This window comes from Nothobranchius furzeri, chromosome 5 (genome assembly GCF_043380555.1).
Source record: "Nothobranchius furzeri strain GRZ-AD chromosome 5, NfurGRZ-RIMD1, whole genome shotgun sequence".
NCBI classification, from domain to species: Eukaryota; Metazoa; Chordata; class Actinopteri; order Cyprinodontiformes; family Nothobranchiidae; genus Nothobranchius; species Nothobranchius furzeri.
Genome location: NC_091745.1, coordinates 80,887,310 through 80,908,596, shown reverse-complemented (window position 1 = coordinate 80,908,596; position 21,287 = coordinate 80,887,310). Strand labels below are relative to the sequence as shown.

General features: G+C 51.0%; 1 protein-coding gene across 1 annotated transcript; it reads right to left on the bottom strand.

Moving 5' to 3' along the window:
* Positions 1 to 4,298: 4,298 nt before the first annotated feature.
* Positions 4,299 to 21,243, bottom strand: snrka (SNF related kinase a). The gene is made up of 8 exons (XM_054738391.2): positions 21,149 to 21,243; positions 19,684 to 20,397; positions 16,979 to 17,120; positions 13,078 to 13,290; positions 11,858 to 11,992; positions 7,749 to 7,950; positions 6,494 to 6,597; positions 4,299 to 5,619 (listed from the first exon to the last, which is right to left on the bottom strand). The coding sequence occupies exons 2-8, from the start codon at positions 20,270 to 20,272 to the stop codon at positions 4,527 to 4,529; spliced, it is 2,478 nt and encodes an 825-aa protein (XP_054594366.2). The 5' UTR covers positions 20,273 to 20,397; positions 21,149 to 21,243; the 3' UTR covers positions 4,299 to 4,526.
* Positions 21,244 to 21,287: the final 44 nt, after the last annotated feature.

Genomic DNA, 21,287 nt, shown 5'->3' with positions numbered 1-21,287 from the left:
TCTAGTCTTGGGCTGGTAGGAGCGGGTCCTCTAGTCTTGGGCTGGTAGGAGCGGGTCCTCTAGTCTTGGGCTGGTAGGAGCGGGTCCTCTAGTCCGGCTGGTAGGAGCGGGTCCTCTAGTCTTCGGCTGGTAGGAGCGGGTCCTCTAGTCTTGGGCTGGTAGGAGCGGGTCCTCTAGTCTTGGGCTGGTAGGAGCGGGTCCTCTAGTTTTCGGCTGGTAGGAGCGGGTCCTCTAGTCTTCGGCTGGTAGGAGCGGGTCCTCTAGTCTTCGGCTGGTAGGAGCGGGTCCTCTAGTCTTCGGCTGGTAGGAGCGGGTCCTCTAGTCTTCGGCTGGTAGGAGCGGGTCCTCTAGTCTTCGGCTGGTAGGAGCGGGTCCTCTAGTCTTGGGCTGGTAGGAGCGGGTCCTCTAGTCTTGGGCTGGTAGGAGCGGGTCCTCTAGTTTTCGGCTGGTAGGAGCGAGTCCTCTAGTCTTGGGCTGGTAGGAGCGAGTCCTCTAGTCTTGGGCTGGTAGGAGCGGGTCCTCTAGTCTTGGGCTGGTAGGAGCGGGTCCTCTAGTCTTGGGCTGGTAGGAGCGGGTCCTCTAGTCTTGGGCTGGTAGGAGCGGGTCCTCTAGTCTTGGGCTGGTAGGAGCGGGTCCTCTAGTCTTGGGCTGGTAGGAGCGGGTCCTCTAGTCTTGGGCTGGTAGGAGCGGGTCCTCTAGTCTTGGGCTGGTAGGAGCGGGTCCTCTAGTCTTGGGCTGGTAGGAGCGGGTCCTCTAGTCTTCGGCTGGTAGGAGCGGGTCCTCTAGTCTTCGGCTGGTAGGAGCGGGTCCTCTAGTCTTCGGCTGGTAGGAGCGAGTCCTCTAGTCTTCGGCTGGTAGGAGCGAGTCCTCTAGTCTTCGGCTGGTAGGAGCGAGTCCTCTAGTCTTCGGCTGGTAGGAGCGGGTCCTCTAGTCTTGGGCTGGTAGGAGCGGGTCCTCTAGTCTTGGGCTGGTAGGAGCGGGTCCTCTAGTCTTGGGCTGGTAGGAGCGGGTCCTCTAGTCTTCGGCTGGTAGGAGCGGGTCCTCTAGTCTTCGGCTGGTAGGAGCGGGTCCTCTAGTTTTCGGCTGGTAGGAGCGGGTCCTCTAGTCTTCGGCTGGTAGGAGCGGGTCCTCTAGTCTTCGGCTGGTAGGAGCGGGTCCTCTAGTTTTCGGCTGGTAGGAGCGGATCCTCTAGTTTTCGGCTGGTAGGAGCGGGTCCTCTAGTCTTCGGCTGGTAGGAGCGGGTCCTCTAGTCTCGGGCTGGTAGGAGCGAGTCCTCTAGTCTCGGGCTGGTAGGAGCGAGTCCTCTAGTTTTCGGCTGGTAGGAGCGGGTCCTCTAGTTTTCGGCTGGTAGGAGCGGGTCCTCTAGTCTTCGGCTGGTAGGAGCGGGTCCTCTAGTCTTCGGCTGGTAGGAGCGGGTCCTCTAGTTTTCGGCTGGTAGGAGCGGGTCCTCTAGTTTTCGGCTGGTAGGAGCGGGTCCTCTAGTCTTCGGCTGGTAGGAGCGGGTCCTCTAGTCTTGGGCTGGTAGGAGCGGGTCCTCTAGTTTTCGGCTGGTAGGAGCGGGTCCTCTAGTCTTGGGCTGGTAGGAGCGGGTCCTCTAGTCTTCGGCTGGTAGGAGCGGGTCCTCTAGTCTTCGGCTGGTAGGAGCGGGTCCTCTAGTCTTCGGCTGGTAGGAGCGGGTCCTCTAGTCTTCGGCTGGTAGGAGCGGGTCCTCTAGTCTTCGGCTGGTAGGAGCGGGTCCTCTAGTCTTCGGCTGGTAGGAGCGGGTCCTCTAGTCTTCGGCTGGTAGGAGCGGGTCCTCTAGTCTTCGGCTGGTAGGAGCGAGTCCTCTAGTCTTCAGCTACTAAGCAGCACTGTGAGTACCATGCATCTTCTCAACAGGCACAAGGTGTGCTGGGATGCAGATAGCAGGACACACCTGCGTCGAACCTTCTCTAGGGTTAGGGTTCGGTGTAAGTGTGTTTTTGTTCTACTGGTGGACAGAAGACATGGAGCAAAAGCATGAGACAGTGTTGCATTTATATTTGGATATTAACATAGCTATATGTAATGTCTGACAACAGATAACTACAGAATATTACACTGAAGTTTTGTTCCATCCCTACTCTTCTCCTGTTACCATTTGGTCCAATAAAAGGTCTGCGGTTGATTCTCTGCTCGTTCTGCCAGCGAGCACAAACACATGCACATGATTCACCTGGATACAGCCGAGTTAGACAACAGTGCAGAGGACCCGGAGGTACGAAGGAAAACTTCTAGTTGTAGCCGACATCCACTCAGTATTACTAATAATAATGATAAGGCTAGGTTTACTGTACAGCTATGCACTGAGACCAGCGATGGAGAGAGAGCGACATATTTACAACTATTTACATTTGGTTCTTAAAGAAATCTCAAACAAAAACATTAAAATATTCTTTTTGTCCCTTTCGAGTTCGAAGAAGCCACACAGAGGCTGAAAGTATTCGGAATAAAATAAAAGATGAAGCGAAAGAAAGACGTTTCTGTACAGTTAGCTGCAACACACGCTTTAGCTTATTGCCAATGCCCTTTAAAATATTACCCACAATTCCACTCTCCTCACTCATCTGCATCATCAGCTCGCACGCACACGCGCGCGCGCATGCACACACACACACACACTAGGGGTTGCACGACTTAATATTTTTAAAAGTCGAGAGTCAAGTAATGAAAATCGAGTCGACTTCGACTAGTCGTTGATGACGTCATACACCTGAAGCGGGGGGGGGGGGGGGTTGTCAGTTGGTTCGCTGGAGTTTTTGACAATTAAAATTGCGCCCACATTTCCAAAGTTAAACACATTTCTTTTAACAACGGTAGTTTCTGCTTCAGCCCTCTCCCCCCTCCCCCTGCTTCAGCCCTCTCCCCCCTCCCCCTGCTTCAGCCCTCTCCCCCTCCCCCTGCTTCAGCCCTCTCCCCCCTCCCCCTGCTTCAGCCCTCTCCCCCTCCCCCTGCTTCAGCCCTCTCCCCCTCCCCCTGCGCAGCAGCCGCAAACTCACTGATGCGCCTGCAGCCTCTCAGAGTTCCTGCTGCTCTAAACATTAAAATAATTATTTCATTTTCTGTTCCTCACTTCTGATTACCTTCAATGGTGTCTGTTTGTTGCAACCAGCAGGTACAAAAACTAACTTGTTTTTATTTGACTATTTTTCTGTCCTGCCTGTTTATTATCTTCCTGCATCTCCTCTCAGTCCTAAAGAGAAACTGCTACCTGGGTTCATATATATTCACCTCATGAGTTACCTTTGAACTGCAGTTCTAAAAGATCTACTGACCGCTAAAACAGCCGAGTGCTGCTGCTCGCCGGCCACACCAATGAGGTAAAGTCACCAAAGGAGAAAACAGGTGATGCGCCCCGCTCCACAGCAGCGGGGCGCATCAGGCACAAATAAAAGACAGAAAACATGAAAGGAAATGAGCCGACATGAACGATCGCGTGTTAAATTAGTTTCTGAGGTGGCGACACCTGATGTGATAATGTTACTGTGGCCGTGCTCAGGACGCAGATATCTGGAGCGCGTCAACTATCAGAGCTTTGCATGTGCAAGCTGGTTAAGGTTAGGATGGGGGTGAGGAGAAGGTTAAATTGCAAGAGGGTAAAGGTCACAATTTGGTTAAATGTCCGTTTTACGGCGGGTGTCAGTACCGACGCTCTGGCACAGCGCGTCGCCTCCGCCTCGATCCCGACGTGCAGGAGCTCGTCACCTGCTGTCTTTTCCGAGGAATGCATCTTGTCATTATCACGTGACAGCGACTAGTCGATGACAGGCATAAGGAGTCACTACAGAGCCGTGAGGTCGACTAGTCGACTAGTTCATACAACCCCTAACACACACTCGTACACACACACGCACACACACACACACACACACACTCACGCACAGCTAATGCTCTAAACAGCATTGATGAATAAAATCAGCTTATCTTAGCAGAACGCCTCATCGCTACAGTGTCGACACTAAGATGCTCCTTAATACACACACCTCCTGGTTTGACTCGACGTGAAGCTGCTTCAGTGAAAACACACACACACACACACAGAGCAGGTGGGATGGTGTCCTTTCATGACCTGGATGACTGAGAACCTTCACCAGCAGCTCATGCCGGAGGTTCAGCTGAGGCTCGCCCCCCAGAGTGTGTGAGGTTGTGACCCAAAGGTCAAGAGGAGGAAATGAAGTCATGTTGGGAAAAGGTTCATGCAGGAGGTCAGAGTTCTACATTCATGATGGAGCGGACAGGAAGAACGACGCTACGCTTCTTCTGGTTTCTACTTTTAACCGTAAATGGTTTAAGTCCGGATCTGTGGCCTGGGGTCAAAACCGGTTCAGACCGGTTCCAGTGGGCTTCAGCTGTATGGAGCGGTTCTAGTGCAGCGACGCGACAGGACCACTCCAAACAGGATTCCCCTTTTAGAACAACTGGTCTCTCAGTAACACACGGCTTCACAAGTGGTCCGAACCCTCGGAACTGAAAGGTCAAAGTGCAGCCGAGAATCTGGAAGGGTGGAGTCAGATGACCTGGCAACAGCTGGCGGGGGCGGAGCTACAGAGCAGCCCGTCTCTGCTGCCCCCCTGGATGTTAACAGAGATGGTCTTCTCACACAGAGGTAGCTGCAGCACTCCGCTCTTCAGGGCGCTCAGGTTGCTGCTAACGTCTCTGACGGGGGGTCCAGTCTGCAGGCTGGGGGGGCCGTGAGGCGCCGCTCTGCCATGGTGGGGGTGTAGCGTGGCGCCGGTGGGGAGTGTGATAGAGTCCAGGCTCCCAGTGGAGCCGATGCACATCCTCCAGGTGGACTTTTCCTGAATTTTCACGCTGCGGGGGTCTACAAGGAACTTGGCCCCTCCCTCTGCTGCTCGCCCCCCCCGCCCGGTGCGGTGGTGCTGCAGCTGGGAGCTGAGGCAAAGACTGATCAGCTTGAGACTCTCCACCAGCTCCACGCCGCGGCTGGCCGTGCGCGAGGGCCGAGACAGCGAGCTGAGGGAGGGCGTGGAGGTGCTGCTGTTGTTGCAACAGCTGGAGGGGCTGTCCTGTCCTCCCCCCGCCCCACTTCCCCCTCCTCCTCCCCCTCCTCCTCCACTACCTCCTGCACTGTCCCTGTCAGGCCCCGAGGAGCCCCCTCCCTCTGAGGGGGGTCTCCCCTGGCCCGAGCTGCTGCCTCCCCCGTTCCCCCCCTCGCTGCCGGGCGGCCCCTCGCTGCTGTCCCTCCGGTTCCAGCTGTAGCTGAAGCCCGAGTCCTTGTCCAGCCTCCTCCGGTGGCTCTCCGAGTCATCGTCGCTGGTCTCGGAGCTGGAGCACGACGAGCCCCTCCCCTGACTCTTGCGTCGATGGTAGCGTTTCTGCGTGGGTCCTGGGGAGGCGGTCCCCGAGCTGAGGCCTCCTGCCGCCATGTTCATCTTGAGTCGGCTGAGTTTGGGCGGCAGACCTTCGTCCATGTCAAAGTCATCGTCCGACTCGCCCTCCTCCTCAAAGATCTGGTTTAGGACCGGGGCGCTCTTCCTGGAGGTGAGGCGGTTGGTGATGGAGGGGGGCTTCCGTCGCAGGATGACGTGGGTCGGGAGGGGGGATGGGTCCTGCTCTTCCTCCTCTTCATCCTCCTCCACCCTGACAATCAGAAAGGAAAACCAAGTCAGTTTCCTCTGGAGAACTGGACCGGCAGCAGCACCGTTGCCATGGCGTTGGGCTGCTCTGAACAGACCTCTAAACTCACCTGAAACAGCTGCCTGTGATCTGGACCAGGTGTGATGGACGGGATGACAGGACTGCTGGTGTGAACCGGAGCTACGCTGACATGGGTGCATGTGGGTGTGTGCATGAGATATTAACGTTGTGAGGTCACCAATCACTGTTAGAGCCTCAGGTGTTTGAGTATAAAGAGGGACTGCGCACCATCAGAAAACTAACTCCACCCCTAGGGCCATGAAAGTGGGCGTGGCCAGGAGGCACAGAGTGGCATGGCCAAGTGTGGGAATTTCCATCCTGGGAGGGAGGGGGAGTGGGAGGAGACTGTCCTGATGACCCAGCCCCAGCCAATCACACGTTTAAAATGCAGTAGCCACAGTTCTGCCACAGGGGGCAGCACTGACACGTTTTAAGGACTCTAGATTTAATCAAGTTTACACAAACACGTCACAAATGCACAGAAACAGAAAGACCCAAATATGCCGTTTATAAACAAAAACATGTTATTCTGGGCTTTAGTTAAGGATGTGAGTTTCTACTGGCACCTTAAAAAAGGGAAAAAGCGGTCTGTGGGAACATAGAACCATAACCGTTATGATGGCGTTTGGTTAAGAGACACGTGATTGGTGCCAAAAGGGGGTGTGTCTGTTGGAAGTAGGAGGAAGTGATGTAATACCCCTCTCCTCCCAGCTGCTAACAATAACTAAAGAATGGAGGTTCGTCCAGCTCCACGTCTCCACTAACAAACTGGTTTCAATGACTGGTTGATAAACAGGAACCTGAGACAGAAACACACCTGAAGAGGCAGATCCTCCGTGTGGCTGCCTGAGAGGTGGAGGGGGCCGCGGCTCTGATGGTCCCAGAGGCTGAAGCCGGGGTGGGGGCAGCAGCACAGGCTCCCTGTGAGGGGACACACACACACACACACACGCACGCACGCACGCACACGCATGCACGCACACACACACGCACACACGCACGCACAGGCACACACACAGACACACACACACACGCACACACGCACACACGCACGCACACGCATGCACGCACACACACACGCACGCACATACACACACACAGGAACACACACACACAGGAACACACACACACACACACACAGAGTTTGTTGAAGGGTCTAGAAGCTTCACATGTTAAACGGCCAGCTACCGCAGGTCTTACATGAAATATTCTGAACTTCTGCATGACTAATTCTATGAACAGCAGCATCGCCTTCATTTAGAGCAGGAGTGGGGAACCCTGGTCCTCGAGGGCCGGTGTCCTGCACGTCTTTGCTCCAACTCTTCTGATTCAGTGGTTGATTCACCTGTTCTACAGCTCATCAGGCTCTGCAGAAGCCTGTTAATCACCTGCTGATTGAAACCAGGTGTGATGATGCCGGGTAGAAACTAGAATATGCTGGATAGCGGCCCTCCATGGACCAGAGTTCCCCGGCCGTTTTAGACAAACACGTTTTACTTTGTAAAGAAAGAAGAAAGCAAGACGACTTTCAGCACAACCAGTGTGTTTGTTTCTGCTCCAACGCGAGGTTCAGAGCTGAAGGAGCCTTTTGGTGGGAGACAAAACCTCTTCAAGACAACCAGGAAGGTCTCTCGTGACGATTATGTCCAGATGAGTGAGAATCTGCCCCAGCGATTCAGTCAAAATGTAACCTGAAACCCTTAAAGGAGCCAGGTCGTGCTACTGACAGCAAAGGTCGTCAACCTGAATGTAAACCCACAAATAAAACGCGGTACACGGCCTCGGTACTCCAGCAGTTACTGGACCACTGAGAACGTACAAAACAGTCGCCTAACACACGTGCTGAGCTGGCATTACGTGCATCTACGTAGGCAGCACTCGTGGTTTTTACAGCGGCGTTTTGTCCCGAATCTAGAAGTTTCTCAGAATATCGACAGAAAATCCAGGTTTCAGAACCGAGCCCAGACCAGCTTCAGGCTGGGATGGCCTGGCCTATCTGGCACTGACCCAGTGACGCCCAACCCTACCGAAGAGATGCCTGAACAACTGAAGACTCGATGCGAGTCAGATACCTGTGCTGTAGGTCCAACGGAGCCGGTCCCTGAGCTGTCCTCCCGTCGGCCCAGGTCCATCAGGCCTTTGGAGCGGTGGCCGTTCAGCAGGTTCTCCGCACTACGAGCGGGGGACTGAGGACCTCCAGCATGGGAGATGGATGAAGATGCCAGTGAGTCCTCGATGTCCTGGTGCATGTCCACTCTGGTGGGCCAGGACTGCCTGCAGGGACAAGACGGGGACAAGCCTGGTCTCAACACCGTTTAGGAAAAATAATTTTATATTTCACGCCCCGAGAGATCTAAATGAGGCAAGAACGATCAAATAAAACTAAATGATCAAAAAATTAAAATGTGGAAAAAAGAAAAATAGGGTAAGAAAATAAAAAATGAGACACGGGAGCCTGAAAAAGAGCAGCAGCAGCATGAAGAGGAGCTAGTGAGGAAGAAGAGGAGGTGAACAGGTGTGGACACCTGTGGATGAGTACCTGTACGTACCTGCCCCGCTGCACAAAAACAAAACATTTCAAATATCAAAAAGATTTTTAAAATATGTTTAAAATGATAAATAAAAATTGTGATTAAAATGTTAGGAAAGGGAGAGAAAATGAACAGGAAAGAGGGAAATCCGCGGATCCTGGGAAAGGCGGAGTAAGTAGAACGATCCGAACAAGGAGAGGGAGGAGATGAAGGTCCAACCAAACCTGAACAGGTGAGTTTAAAGGAGACCACTGAGTCCACTGGTCTCAGGCTCAGGGGGAGAGAGGTCCAGAGTCTGGGGGCCACAGCAGCAGATGATCTGTCACCTTTGACCTTTAGCCTGGTGCTGCACAACCTGGACCTCAGGGACCTGCTGGAAGTGTAGGGACTCAAAAGTTCTAGGTGACCTGAACACTTCAGGGTCATGTCTTCACTCAGCTTTGTGTATGACCTTGGTTCTGACTGGTGGATATATGAGAGTTCTGTTCAGCCTGCACTGACCTCCACACACTCTGGTGCTGCTCATTAGCCCAGGAACCTCATCCAGGTGATCTCCAGGATGTAAACTGCACTGTCAACCACGGCTTCCTTTGGTCCGTACTCTCTAGCATGGGCAGCACAGGGAAAGCTCACTCCTGGCTTGAATCGTACACGACGGGACGATCTTTCAGGTAATCTTGGCTCGGACAATATTCTGCTGTTCTCCATCTTGCCACAGGAGTCCCCCAGGGCTCAGTACTGGGACTCTGCCACATACACCACCTCACTGGGTGAGATCCTTCGATCACATGGCTTCTCCTACCACTGCTATGCCGACGACGCCCAGCTCTGTCATTCCCGCAGGACGACCACAGTCTCCGTGTGAATCTCGGACCGTCTCTCTGACATCAAGATGCATGAAATCCCACCATCTCCAACTCAACCGCTCTAAAACTGAATTACTAGTCATCCTTGTGAAACCATCCATACGGCACAACATCTCAATCCAAAATTATTCCAGAGCTCTTTGGTGTTGTGATTGATGAACACCTGATCTTTAAAGATCACGTTGCCTCTGTTGCTCGTTCATGCCGCTTTGCGCTGTATAACATACGAAAGATCAGACCATACCTAACACAACATGCCACCCAGCTCCTGGTGCTGGACCTGACTGCAGCCTTTGACACTGTTGACCATCACCTGCTACTGGAGAGGCTGAGAGACTGGGTAGGCTTATCAGGATCTGCTCTGGAGTGGTTCTCCTCTTATCTCTCTGAGCGCTCCTTTTCTGTGGCCGTCTCCAAGTTTAGGTCCTCCACCACCTCCCTTACCCATGGTGTCCCACAAGGTTCTGTGCTGGGGCCTCTGCTCTTCCTCCTCTATCTGCTTCCTCTTCAGCACATCCTGAGCTCCTTCAAAGGAATCTCCTACCATCTTTATGCAGATGACATCCAACTGTACATCTCCTTTAAGCCCCATGAGATGTCTAAGCTGCAGCTGTTACACACCTGCTTAGACTCTATCAGAACCTGGATGGTGGGAGCTTTCTTCAGCTGAATGAAGATAAGACTGAGATCCTCATCTGTGCCCCAGACAAGCTGGTTCCCAAAGTCAGAGACTCTCTTGGTCAGCTTGCTTCCCACACCAAACTTTCCGTCAGGAATCTTGGTGTGACCTTTGACCCAGCTCTCACCCTGGATTCTCATGTCAGTTCTCTTGTTCGCTCTTCCTTCTTCCATCTCAGGAACGTTGCTAAGCTGAGTCCCATTCTGTCCCGCTCTGAACTTGAGACAGTTCTCCACACCTTCATCTCCTCACGCTTAGACTACTGTAACTCTCTTTTCACGTGTCTGAGCAGAACCTCCCTGAACCGTCTACAGGTGGTTCAGAACGCCTGTGCTCGGCTTCTGACCAAGTCCTCCAAACACACCCACATCACCCCGCTTCTCCTCCAGCTTCACTGGCTGCCAGTCAACTTCAGGGTTCATTTCAAGATCCTGGTTCTGGTCTATAGGGCCTTACATGGACAAGCACCATCTTACATTGGTGATCTTCTTAGTCCCTACACCCCCAGCAGGTCCCTGAGGTCCAGTGATCAAAGCCTACTGGTTGTGCAGCACCAGGCTAAAGGTCAAAGGTGACAGATCATCTGCTGCTGTGGCCCCCAGACTCTGGACCTCTCTCCCCCTGAGCCTGAGATCAGTGGACTCAGTGGTCTCCTTTAAAAAGCAGCTGAAGACTCACTTGTTCAAGCTGGCTTTTGTATGACCTTCTTCACCTCTCTCTCTCTATTCTGCTCTCCCCACCTATTCCACCTTCCTCAGGATCCACTGGTTTCCCTCTTTCCTGTTCACTCTCTCTCTTTCTTAACATTTTTTCTTTTAAATCGCAATTGCTTATTCTTGCTCATTTTAAATATATTTTTAAACATTTTCTAAATGCTTTTTTATATTTTTACTTTTTTTTTATTTTTTGTTTTTGTGAAGTGCCTCGTGATTTTTATCTTGAGAGGTGCTATAGAAATGATATTTTCTTCTTCTTCTTCTTCTTCAATCTACTGTCATCTCCCGCCTCGATTACTGCAACGCCCTTCTAACTGGTCTTCCAGGCTGGACTGTGAGACCTCCTCAGATGGTCCAGAACGCAGCGGTGTCTGGTCTTCAATCAGCCTAAAACAGCACATGTCACCCCTGTTCTCTGAACTCCACTGGCTACCGCTAGCTGCATGCATCAAATTCAAATCCCTAAAACTAGCACACAAAGTCCTGGCTGGTACAGCGCCCATCCACCTGGATCATCTTGTAAAGGCTTACATCACGGCCCGGCCACTGCGGTCATCGAAGGGTCGTCGGCCAGCAGAGCCTACGCCACGCTCAGGACGATCCAGACTCCTCATGTGTCGTTCCACAGATGTGGAAGGACCTACAAGCACTACTAGAACAGGGGCTTCCTAGTCCCAGACAAGACCCTGCTCTTCAGAGAGCATCTTCTAAACTAGCGCCCTCCCAGCACCCCCCCCCCCCCACACACACACACACACACACTGTCGTCTCCTTGTTCACTTCCCTCTAGGACTGATCATGCTGCCTCACTGCCACCTAGGATCAGTGTTTGTTGTTATCCTCAAGGGCGACCTGCTGCTTCACTATCACCTGCAAGCGTCTGCTAATACTTGAACAGTGAGTCAGAGCAGCAACGTGTTGACTCCACCCACCTGAACCCCACACACCCATGGGTAGGACAGCTGAGGCCGGGCTCAGCAGCAGGAACCGTTCATGTTTTACATAAAACTCATCAGGCACAGGAAAACATCTGGTGGCTGGTGTGTCTCAGCAGCTTAACTTGCCAGAGCAGACCGGGCCAGCGTGAGCCGGGCTGGGCCTGCAGCAGGACCATGACTCTGAGCAGTGTGTGTAGAGCTCTAACAGGTTCTTCCTTGTTTGGTCCTCTCCTCTGCAGCTCTTCCTTGTATAACCATGGAACAATCCTGGCACTGAGTCACACACACGTCTAATCAGGAATAACTCCCCCGAGTCCAGCAGGTCCAGGTCCAGCCTCAGGAGACCTGACCCAGTCTTATAAACCGTGACTAGGTTGTGTAAAGCTGCAGAGGGAGGCCCTGGTACTGGAGCGAGACGGGTCCGTCTCTCTGAGTGACTAGAACATGGTACCTGAAGTGTGCTTTGATGTTGCTGGGGCTGGAGGAGCGGGTCTGGACGTCCTTCTCCTGCTTCTCCCTCAGGATCCTCTCTGCCAGCAGGTAGTATGTGGCCGTTATGTGGTTGTACTTGTTGGTCTCCAGGGCTCTGAAACAACACATCACTCATCAGGCCCGAGAGCTGCAGCAACCAGGAGACAGGAACGCTGACCACACCTCACACACACTTGCATCATGTGATCCATTCTCTCCTTCACACGCCTCCTTTCTACTCAACTCCTACAACCAATAAAAGATGTGAAAACTGAAGCCGTGTTTGGCGTGGTGGCTGGTCAGACGACAGACGTAGCCCCGACTGGAACATGAGGTCCTCCGACCTCAGGGTAGCGTGTTCGACTCAACGCAGCCAGAGCCATTAAGCTGACTTGATGCGACATGACCGTTCAGACCGCACTTGCTTTCAAAAACATCAAACGTGTCAGAATCAGTACCACGTGTTCCGGTGACACGGATCGCTTTTGAAAAAAATCAGATCTGCGTCATTCAGACTGTCATAAAAACATCAGATGTGGGTCGCATGTGAGGAAAAAAGCGGATTTGATGCTCGTTTGCCTGCAGTGTGAACGTAGCCTTAGAGATACACAACAAAAAAGAATCGTGAGCCTCCGCTGCAGTGACACGTCGCAGCGGCACACCGCCGTCGTCCATTTTTGTTCCCACTCAGTCACTACGCTGTTCCTTCAAAGAACTGTACCAGGTAAACGCTAGGAGCCACGCACTTGTGTTTCTGAAAGCCAGTATCTGTCGGGTCGCTGAGGCGGGACGCTGCACCTTGCAGCAGCGATCTACAGCAGACCTTCGTCCTAAAGTAGTCCCAAACCTCCTGTAACTCCTTTCTGTTGCTTATTATTGTCATTTACAGTCAGGTGGATGACCGGGGTCACTAGGCAGAATTAAGATAATCACAGTCATTTTCATGACTTTTTCACACTAAATGCTAGCTGTTACCATTGTTTATGCTAAGCTAAAGCTAACAGAATATTTCCAAAGACCGGGACGGTTACAAAATGCTTCTGATCCAGCTCGTTGGAAATGGCAACAGATTAAATTTAGCTTTCATCTGGAAACAAAAGGTGAAAATGCTGATAAGGATATTGTTTAGAGCTAACGCTAGCATCCTATGACGTCCATTTAACAGTGATGAATGGACAGGCGGAGGGACGTCTCACTCACTCGACTATAGCCTCCCGGTCAGCGATGTCTCCGAGCACCATGCGCTGGATGATGCTGTTGTGCTCCTCCTCAGAGAGGTGCTTGTGGGAGACCAGCGGGGTGCTGTACTTGGTGGCAGGAGACGGATCGACTCCTTGTAGCCAGGTGTGGTTCTCTATCTCCTCCAGGGAGGCTCGACGTTTGGGGTCCCTCTGCAGCATCTGGTCTATCAGACTAAAGGAGCAAACATGAAACAAGAACGGGAGACTTAGAGCAGCCCTGATCTGAAGTCTGAGTTAGAGGCTGAGTGTTACATGAAGGACTGCATGTGGGTAAATGAAGCTAGAGCAGGTAGGCCGGGTCACATGTTGTACTGACACAGTCATGTCTACCCCAGGGCTTCTGAGAGGGGCAGACACTCCACACGGACAGTCTGGATAATCCCAGGAAATAACAAAAGCATCATAATAATAATAATAATAATACATTTAATTTATAGTTGCCTTTCAGAACACAAGAAACATGATAAAAACGTACAAATAAAACAACAAGAGCAGCTGTACCTACAGCGTGCTCAGTAGTAACAACAAGACGGTTTGAACAGGTGGGTTTGTTTGGGTTTGAATGAAGGCAGACGGTCGATGTCTGGATGTCAGGAGGAAGTGAGTTCCAGGGCCGAGAAACTAAAATTTGTGAGGAAGACCACGGAGAGATCTATAATAGTCGGTGCTAGAGGTGATGAGGCTGTGTACAAGGATAGCACCGACAGTGAGAGAGGGGCGGAGTCAACTGATGTTGCTGGCGGTCGCGGCAGCTCGGGGTGGCGTTGTTCTGCAGTTAGCTTCACCGTCATCAACATTCATGCCGATGTGGGTTGGGACAGGCTAATGTTAGCTGGTGTACGTAAACGCACGATGTGTCGAATCAGCTTTTCCAACATCACTGATTAAAGCCTGGTTCATGCTTCTCCGTCAGCTCCGCAAGGGACAGACACGCAGACTGACGGAGGCGTTTTGCCCTCATGCCTCTCCGTCTCCTGGAGAGTGTTGCGAAGCGATTCCCCGTCAGGACACCAGAGGGCGTAGCGCTGTTTTGTGGTATCATGTCATGTATCGGTCCAAGATAGTGTGTTTATATTGTGTTTTTTGTGTATGTAAGAGACTTTTTAACACGGACATATTTGTCTCTCATTCTCCTCCACCTCTTCCTGTGCTCCCCACCTCTAAACCCACGTTTCCTGTTGTTTCCATCCACAAATAAAACGCTTGCTGCGCATCTTTTCACTCCTCCAGTCACGGGGAATTCAACGTTCGTGTTTTTAGAGTTTTGTCGCGAGGTATTCTTCAAGCTGCTCCATGTCTGCTGCTAGTTATCCTCGGCTCTCTTTATGTTGTTGAGGGCGCAATGGCGGCGCTGTAGACGACAGCGGCGCCCTGACCAATCACAAGCTTGCGTTGTCCGTCTCGACTGACGGATGTTTAGAAAAGAGAGCTCGACTCCGTCCGTCCTTGCGGAGCTCTCCGGCAGGCTCACAAGGACGTTGCGTGTCTCCGCGCTGACGCAGACGGAGAAGCATGAATCAGGCTTTACGCAGGACAGCAGGTGGTACGGAGTGGTGTAGATGATGTTTTGTTGCACTTCACAGGGAGCTGCTCTAGCCGTCGGGTCCTGAGACGCAGTGGAGTGGTGGTAAATTACACACTAATGTGATAAAACCTTGTGAACCTTTAGCAGCTCTGATGATCAGGATCCCGCGTTCGACACCTCTGGATAGAAGTGTGTGGGTGAGTGGAGCCAAAGGGGAGCTGGTTGGTGTTGCGTGGAGAGAAGGAGCAGACGGAGGCCGGGGTTCCCCCCCAGCGCTTTATAAGCCTGGCCACCCGCCAGGCTAAGCATCATGCCCCACCCCCCTCCCCGACCTGCAACGAAACTAGAGCCCTCCAGCAGCTGATAATGGTGAGAAACAGCAGCGGAACGTGTGCAACCCCCCACCCCCGCCCTCACACCGGAGCGCGCGACTCCCCCTCCCCCCTGACGGCTGAATCCGCCAGGCTTAACTCTTTCTAGGGGAAACCCTGGAGGCTGTGAACATGGATGGAGTAAAGCAGGATGATGGGCGTGGCCCTCACAGCTGAGAGTGCAGCAGTTGGACGCCTGCACACACGACACTGCTGAAAACCGAGATTAGGGTTTTACTGGATTAGACGGGAAATGGACTCTAGAGATGAGAGCAGCATTAACAGAGCAGAAGACAAGGTCCACGTCATCTAGCAGCAGAAATGAAGACCAGCATAAAGACACACTCAGACAAATAGTAATGAGATTATAAATGTTGTGTTTCTTTAGCTCGTGGATTACTCTGCTCATAAATATCAGGAGGATCTGGAGCTTCGAGCTTACGACGAAGAGATAAAACCTCTTCTTCACTAAGTTTATCTTTTCGTTTCTATTTAATCCCTGGGTGTGTTTGCTGCAGCGTGGCTGTCCGTCACGCTGAGGATTAGTCACAACCAGGCGGGTTCCCCCAGCAGCAGCCGTGGAGGAGACACGCCTGACAACGCTTAGGTGGTTTAATAACTACACACACAGGTTAGATTATTTAAAGGTGTGGAACACTCAAAACATGTTTTAATGGTTATTTCTGATTCTAACGGGTCACTCTGAGTGTTTCATGCAGGCTGAACATGAAAATAGTCTCCTACGCCTATCTCCTGCAGTAGCTTCTTACAGAAAATAGTCTCCTACACCTGTCTCCTGCAGTAGCTTCTAACAGAAAATAGTCTCCTACACCTATCTCCTGCATTAGCTTCTAACAGAAAATAGTCTCCTACACCTATCTCCTGCAGTAGCTTCTGATAGAAAATAGTCTCCTACACCTATCTCCTGCAGTAGCTTCTAACAGAAAATAGTCTCCTACACCTATCTCCTGCATTAGCTTCTAACAGAAAATAGTCTCCTACACCTATCTCCTGCATTAGCTTCTAACAGAAAATAGTCTCCTACACCTATCTCCTGCATTAGCTTCTAACAGAAAATAGTCTCCTACACCTATCTCCTGCAGTAGCTTCTAACAGAAAATAGTCTCCTACACCTATCTCCTGCAGTAGCTTCTAACAGAAAATAGTCTCCTACACCTATCTCCTGCATTAGCTTCTAACAGAAAATAGTCTCCTACACCTATCTCCTGCATTAGCTTCTAACAGAAAATAGTCTCCTACACCTATCTCCTGCATTAGCTTCTGATAGAAAATAGTCTCCTACACCTATCTCCTGCATTAGCTTCTGATAGAAAATAGTCTCCTACACCTATCTCCTGCAGTAGCTTCTAACAGAAAATAGTCTCCTACACCTATCTCCTGCATTAGCTTCTGATAGAAAATAGTCTCCTACACCTATCTCCTGCAGTAGCTTCTAACAGAAAATAGTCTCCTACACCTATCTCCTGCATTAGCTTCTGATAGAAAATAGTCTCCTACACCTATCTCCTGCATTAGCTTCTAATAGAAAATAGTCTCCTACACCTATCTCCTGCATTAGCTTCTGATAGAAAATAGTCTCCTACACCTATCTCCTGCATTAGCTTCTGATAGAAAATAGTCTCCTACTAGAGACCACTACAAATGTTCCACTCCTTTAAATGTGGACGCTTCCTACACTCAGTCATTTCAGCTGCAGTTAAAACAGCAACAAGAACTTTTCTGTGCGTTTCAGACGCCCGTGTCCACCTACGTGGACCCGCGCTGGAGCAGGTCTACAGCACATGGGTGCGCTGGTCTAAGCTCTACTGTTAAGTCTGAGAGTAGAGAGCTGGATTCACTCATCACTGAAGAGCGACTTCAGCCCTCTGTGATGCTGCGGCCGACTCCTCAACTAACTGAACTGGTCAGAGAGTGAGAGGAGACGAGAGCTAAATGAGACTCACTCTTTGCAGGCTCTGGACACGTGGGCTGGTACGGTGTATTTACAGTCCATGATCATGGTCAGAGTCTCGCTGTCGTTAGCTTCCTGGAAAGGTGGCTGACCGCAAACCAACATGAACAGGATCACACCGAGACTCCAGATGTCTGAGAAGGACACAAGCACAACCTGAAACTGGGGCAAGGACGTCTTCATCAACACAAAGAGAGTCGGGGTTAAGCTGCTGCAGGCCTGAACAAACCGCTGCAGGGAGAACAGAAACACGATGTTAAAGATTCTACAGAATATTCCAGCCCAACCCGACCTGACGGAGGCTCCATCAGACCTCTGGAGGCAGCTGGTTGGTAAAAGTCAGAGGAGACACAGGTTCACTGGTGCTTCGGTGTTGAGCAGCTAATAAAACATCTAAACAATAATAAACAACCATTTATAAGGAAACAACAAGTGCAGAAAATCAAAGAGAAACTTTCAGAGACTCTGAGATGTGAAGAAGTTTAAAGTGAATTCCTGAAAGGGAGCTTGGATCAGGACTTTTCCACAGCCAGCTATCCGAGCAACCGTTCTCTCCAGCAAAACTATGTGTGGTGAAAACAGCCCGTCTCTGCTCGTTACTAAATCTTAACTCAGAACGGTATTAAAGTGTCTGAGAGCCAAACGCGTAACGTCTCCTCTGATGTCCGCTCACGGGGGCTTGTGAACTCCTGTTCACCTGCTTCTCTTCTGGCTACCCCGTTTTATTTTTTAATCTGAATTATTTTATCTTTGAAATATTTCATTTGGTCATTTCAGTTATGATCATTCAGCCCTTCTTAAACGTTTCCTGGAGCTTGTGAAGCCCTGTGGATTTTATCATGAAGGTGCTGCAAAAACTTTCTTCTAACAGCTGAAAGCTTTTCTGTGTGTGAATATCAGCAGCACACACACACACACACGCATGCAAACACACCCACGTGCGCACACACACACATGCAAACACACCCACGCGCGCGCACACACACATGCATGCACACGCACGCACACATACGCATGCACATGCACACACACACACACATGCACATGCACGCACACATACACACATGCACACGCATGCACACACACACACGCATGCACATGCACGCACACATACACACATGCACACGCATGCACACACACACACATGCATGCACATGCACACACGCATGCACATGCACACACACACACGCACGCACATGCACACACACACACACACACATGCACACACACACACGCATGCACATGCACGCACACACACACGCACGCACACATACGCATGCACATGCACACACACGCATGCACATGCACACACACGCATGCACATGCAAGCACACACACACACACACGCACATGAACGCACACACACGCACACGCACGCACACAGCTGCACTAACAGCAGGAGGGTGAGAAACAGATAAGGCCCTCCTGTCACCATGGTTACAGCTCTGCTTCAGCAATGACAGGGTGAATTATTCGGCCATCGTGATTGGCCAAGCCCTATGAACTGGTCTCTTGGATGGGACGTTGCAAACTTCCACGTCAGCTCAGCATCTTCTGCAACACTTGTTCTATGAACATACTCATACTCACACTAGAAAGCTAGGATTCTGGTGATTCTGATGATAAATGACAACCATACCTGTAGACACTGATGTCAAACACTCTTAAAACCTTCTAGCGTTGACAGAACTGAGTCATCTCCAACAGAAAGGGTCTTTTACTCCAGAAGTCCAACAAATCAGACGCTCACAGTCCAGCATAACAGAGCGTTGAGAGCATTCTGAGTTTCTCTCATTTTCCCTGAGAGCATCCAAATGACAACTTTAAACCTTTGAGCGACTTCTTCCTGAACCAACAGGTGAAAGGTCAAACTATTTCCAGCCGGTCTGTACTCTGTCTGCCTCCGTGTGAAATCAGTTACTGCTGTGTAACGGGACGCTCATGAACATGAGAACAAGTGACCCCAGCTCTAAAGAGAAATAAAACCTTATTCTTCTAAATTCATCTCAGTAGCGGTCACATGACCAGTCCCTTTCCGTAGGTCGTTTTAGCATTTGTGCTAAAAGAAATCCAACAACTACATTCAAAAAGTTACTACAGAAATACCCCTGAATAAACCCTGCATTTTAATTACACAGAGCAGTGCTGCCTGACCCTGAAAATAACTGGAGGTTTTCATTTATCGGCCGATCGGGAGTTTATTTAATAAAAGACTCTGATGCATCGAGCTGCTGCTTCTGATTGTTCTTCAGTAAACAACAAATAAGTGAACGGGGGAACGCAGACGAAAGTGAAACCCTCACCTGTTCAAGCAGGCTCTGACTGTAGTCTCTGTTGCCATGGTGATCTAGCAGACAAACTGGAAACCGACTTAACTCAACAGGTGACTGAGCAGGAAGCCGCGCTCTGCACAGCAGCTCTCAGGAGAAGATTTCAAAAAGCTGAAAGGCCGAACTGCCTGTCTGCAGATGTTATTAATGAAGCCGTTTTCACTTAGTGAGTAGCTGATACAGTAAGGGCCGTCTGTCAACAGATCACACTACACAACATTGTGAATGGAAAAAAATAACTAAACTTCTATATCTCATATCCTGTCTGCTGGTAGCTAGCAGCTAATCCCAGTCAAGTTCCTGTAATTAACGGCATGACTCATCACACTGCGGGAGCACCAGTCATCAGTGTTTGGGTTCTACGTACCTACAGCCGGAGCGTCATATTCATCCCCGAGGAGGATCTCCGGTGCGGAGTAGGCCAGAGATCCACAGCTGGTGGTCAGCTTTTTCCCAGGTTGAAACTTGTTACTGAATCCAAAGTCAGTAAGCTTAACCAGTCCTTGTTTCTCAAAGAACACCACGTTCTCAGGCTTCAGGTCTCTGTGCACCACATGCAGACGATGGCAGTAGGAGATTGCATGGACTATCTGGGCAAAATATTTCTTAGCTAGCTCTTCATTCAAACCTTGTTCATGTTTCATGATGTAGTCAAACATATCTCCTCCATCGCCAAGCTCCAAGATGAGGTAAAGCTTCGTCTGAGTGTCTATCACTTCATACAAGCGCACAATATTAGGATGCTGCACCAGCTTCATGCAGCGGACCTCCTGAAAGAGGTGACCGGTTGCCACTGTGTCCAGCTTGGTCTTGTCAATCACCTTAACTGCCACCTTCTCTCCAGTGAAGACGTGACGTGCCAGCTTGACCACAGCAAAGTGACCACGGCCCAGAGTCTTATCCAGGTCATACAGACCAGCGATCTTGCCATCATATCCCCGCTTGAAGCCTGCCATGACTGGAAAGGGTGATGGGGAGAGAGGGGCCCGTGCTGGAGGCAGGGGCAAGTTGGTGGAGTTGTGGGGGTCCAGCTTATCTTACTTCATCCAAGGCTGAAGAGGAAACCCATGGCTCCAGCTTCCTGGAAGCAAAAACACAGTAACTGGAATCTTAAAGCAGGACATAAGCAAACATGATACCTACCAAATGGGGACATTTCATAAATGTGTCCTGGAGACTCGGATATCAGTATGGAATCAAGATGAGACTAAATCAGCATGCTGTCCGCGGCGTTTAGTACTTGACACGCTAGCGCCTCCACGAGCGCCGGGCTTGTTTTGACAGGATGGCTGCAGCGCCGATCCACGAGCTGGTTCTGCGCGCTGCCTCGTGTTAATTAGATGTAGCTTTAGCTGGTAACCAACTACGGCTCACAGAAACAGGAAAAGCAGATAGAGAGGTGCTCTGTGTAACGGGCCCATTCACAACTGGCACTGATCAGCTACGTTAGCTTCCCGCAAGTGCGGACTACTCCGCTGTTCATTGAAAAACGAATGTTCGCTCACACACAGAGTCTCGGTATTCGCCGTTATGGTTTCAGTTACACTAATGAGCCCCCTCCACTCTACAGAATCTCATTTATGACCCTGAAAAGAGACTCGGTCGCCTGGACTCTAATTGCGCTGCTTTAAACATCGGACAGCTAGCTCTAGTTAGCATGCTAAAGTTCCTGCGGCTCGCTGAGCTCACCTCCTAGCTAAACATGAAGCCCAGCCGTCCCCGGTACCGCCGGTTTCTGCGGAGGAATAACTGATAGGGTTTAGCGCATTAGCGGAAACGACGAGGATAGTGCGGCTTCCGGTCAGTGACCGCGGCTTTCTGTGGGTACTTACGGCCGTGTTTCATGTGAGAGACGGGGCATTGCATCGTTGGCAGCGGTTGCCCGGGTTGTATCCTCCTAGCCAGGGCGGCGGGGCTGACGTGATGCGTTCAGGGGGAAGAAAAAAAGGTCGAAATTTCCATGCACCGCAT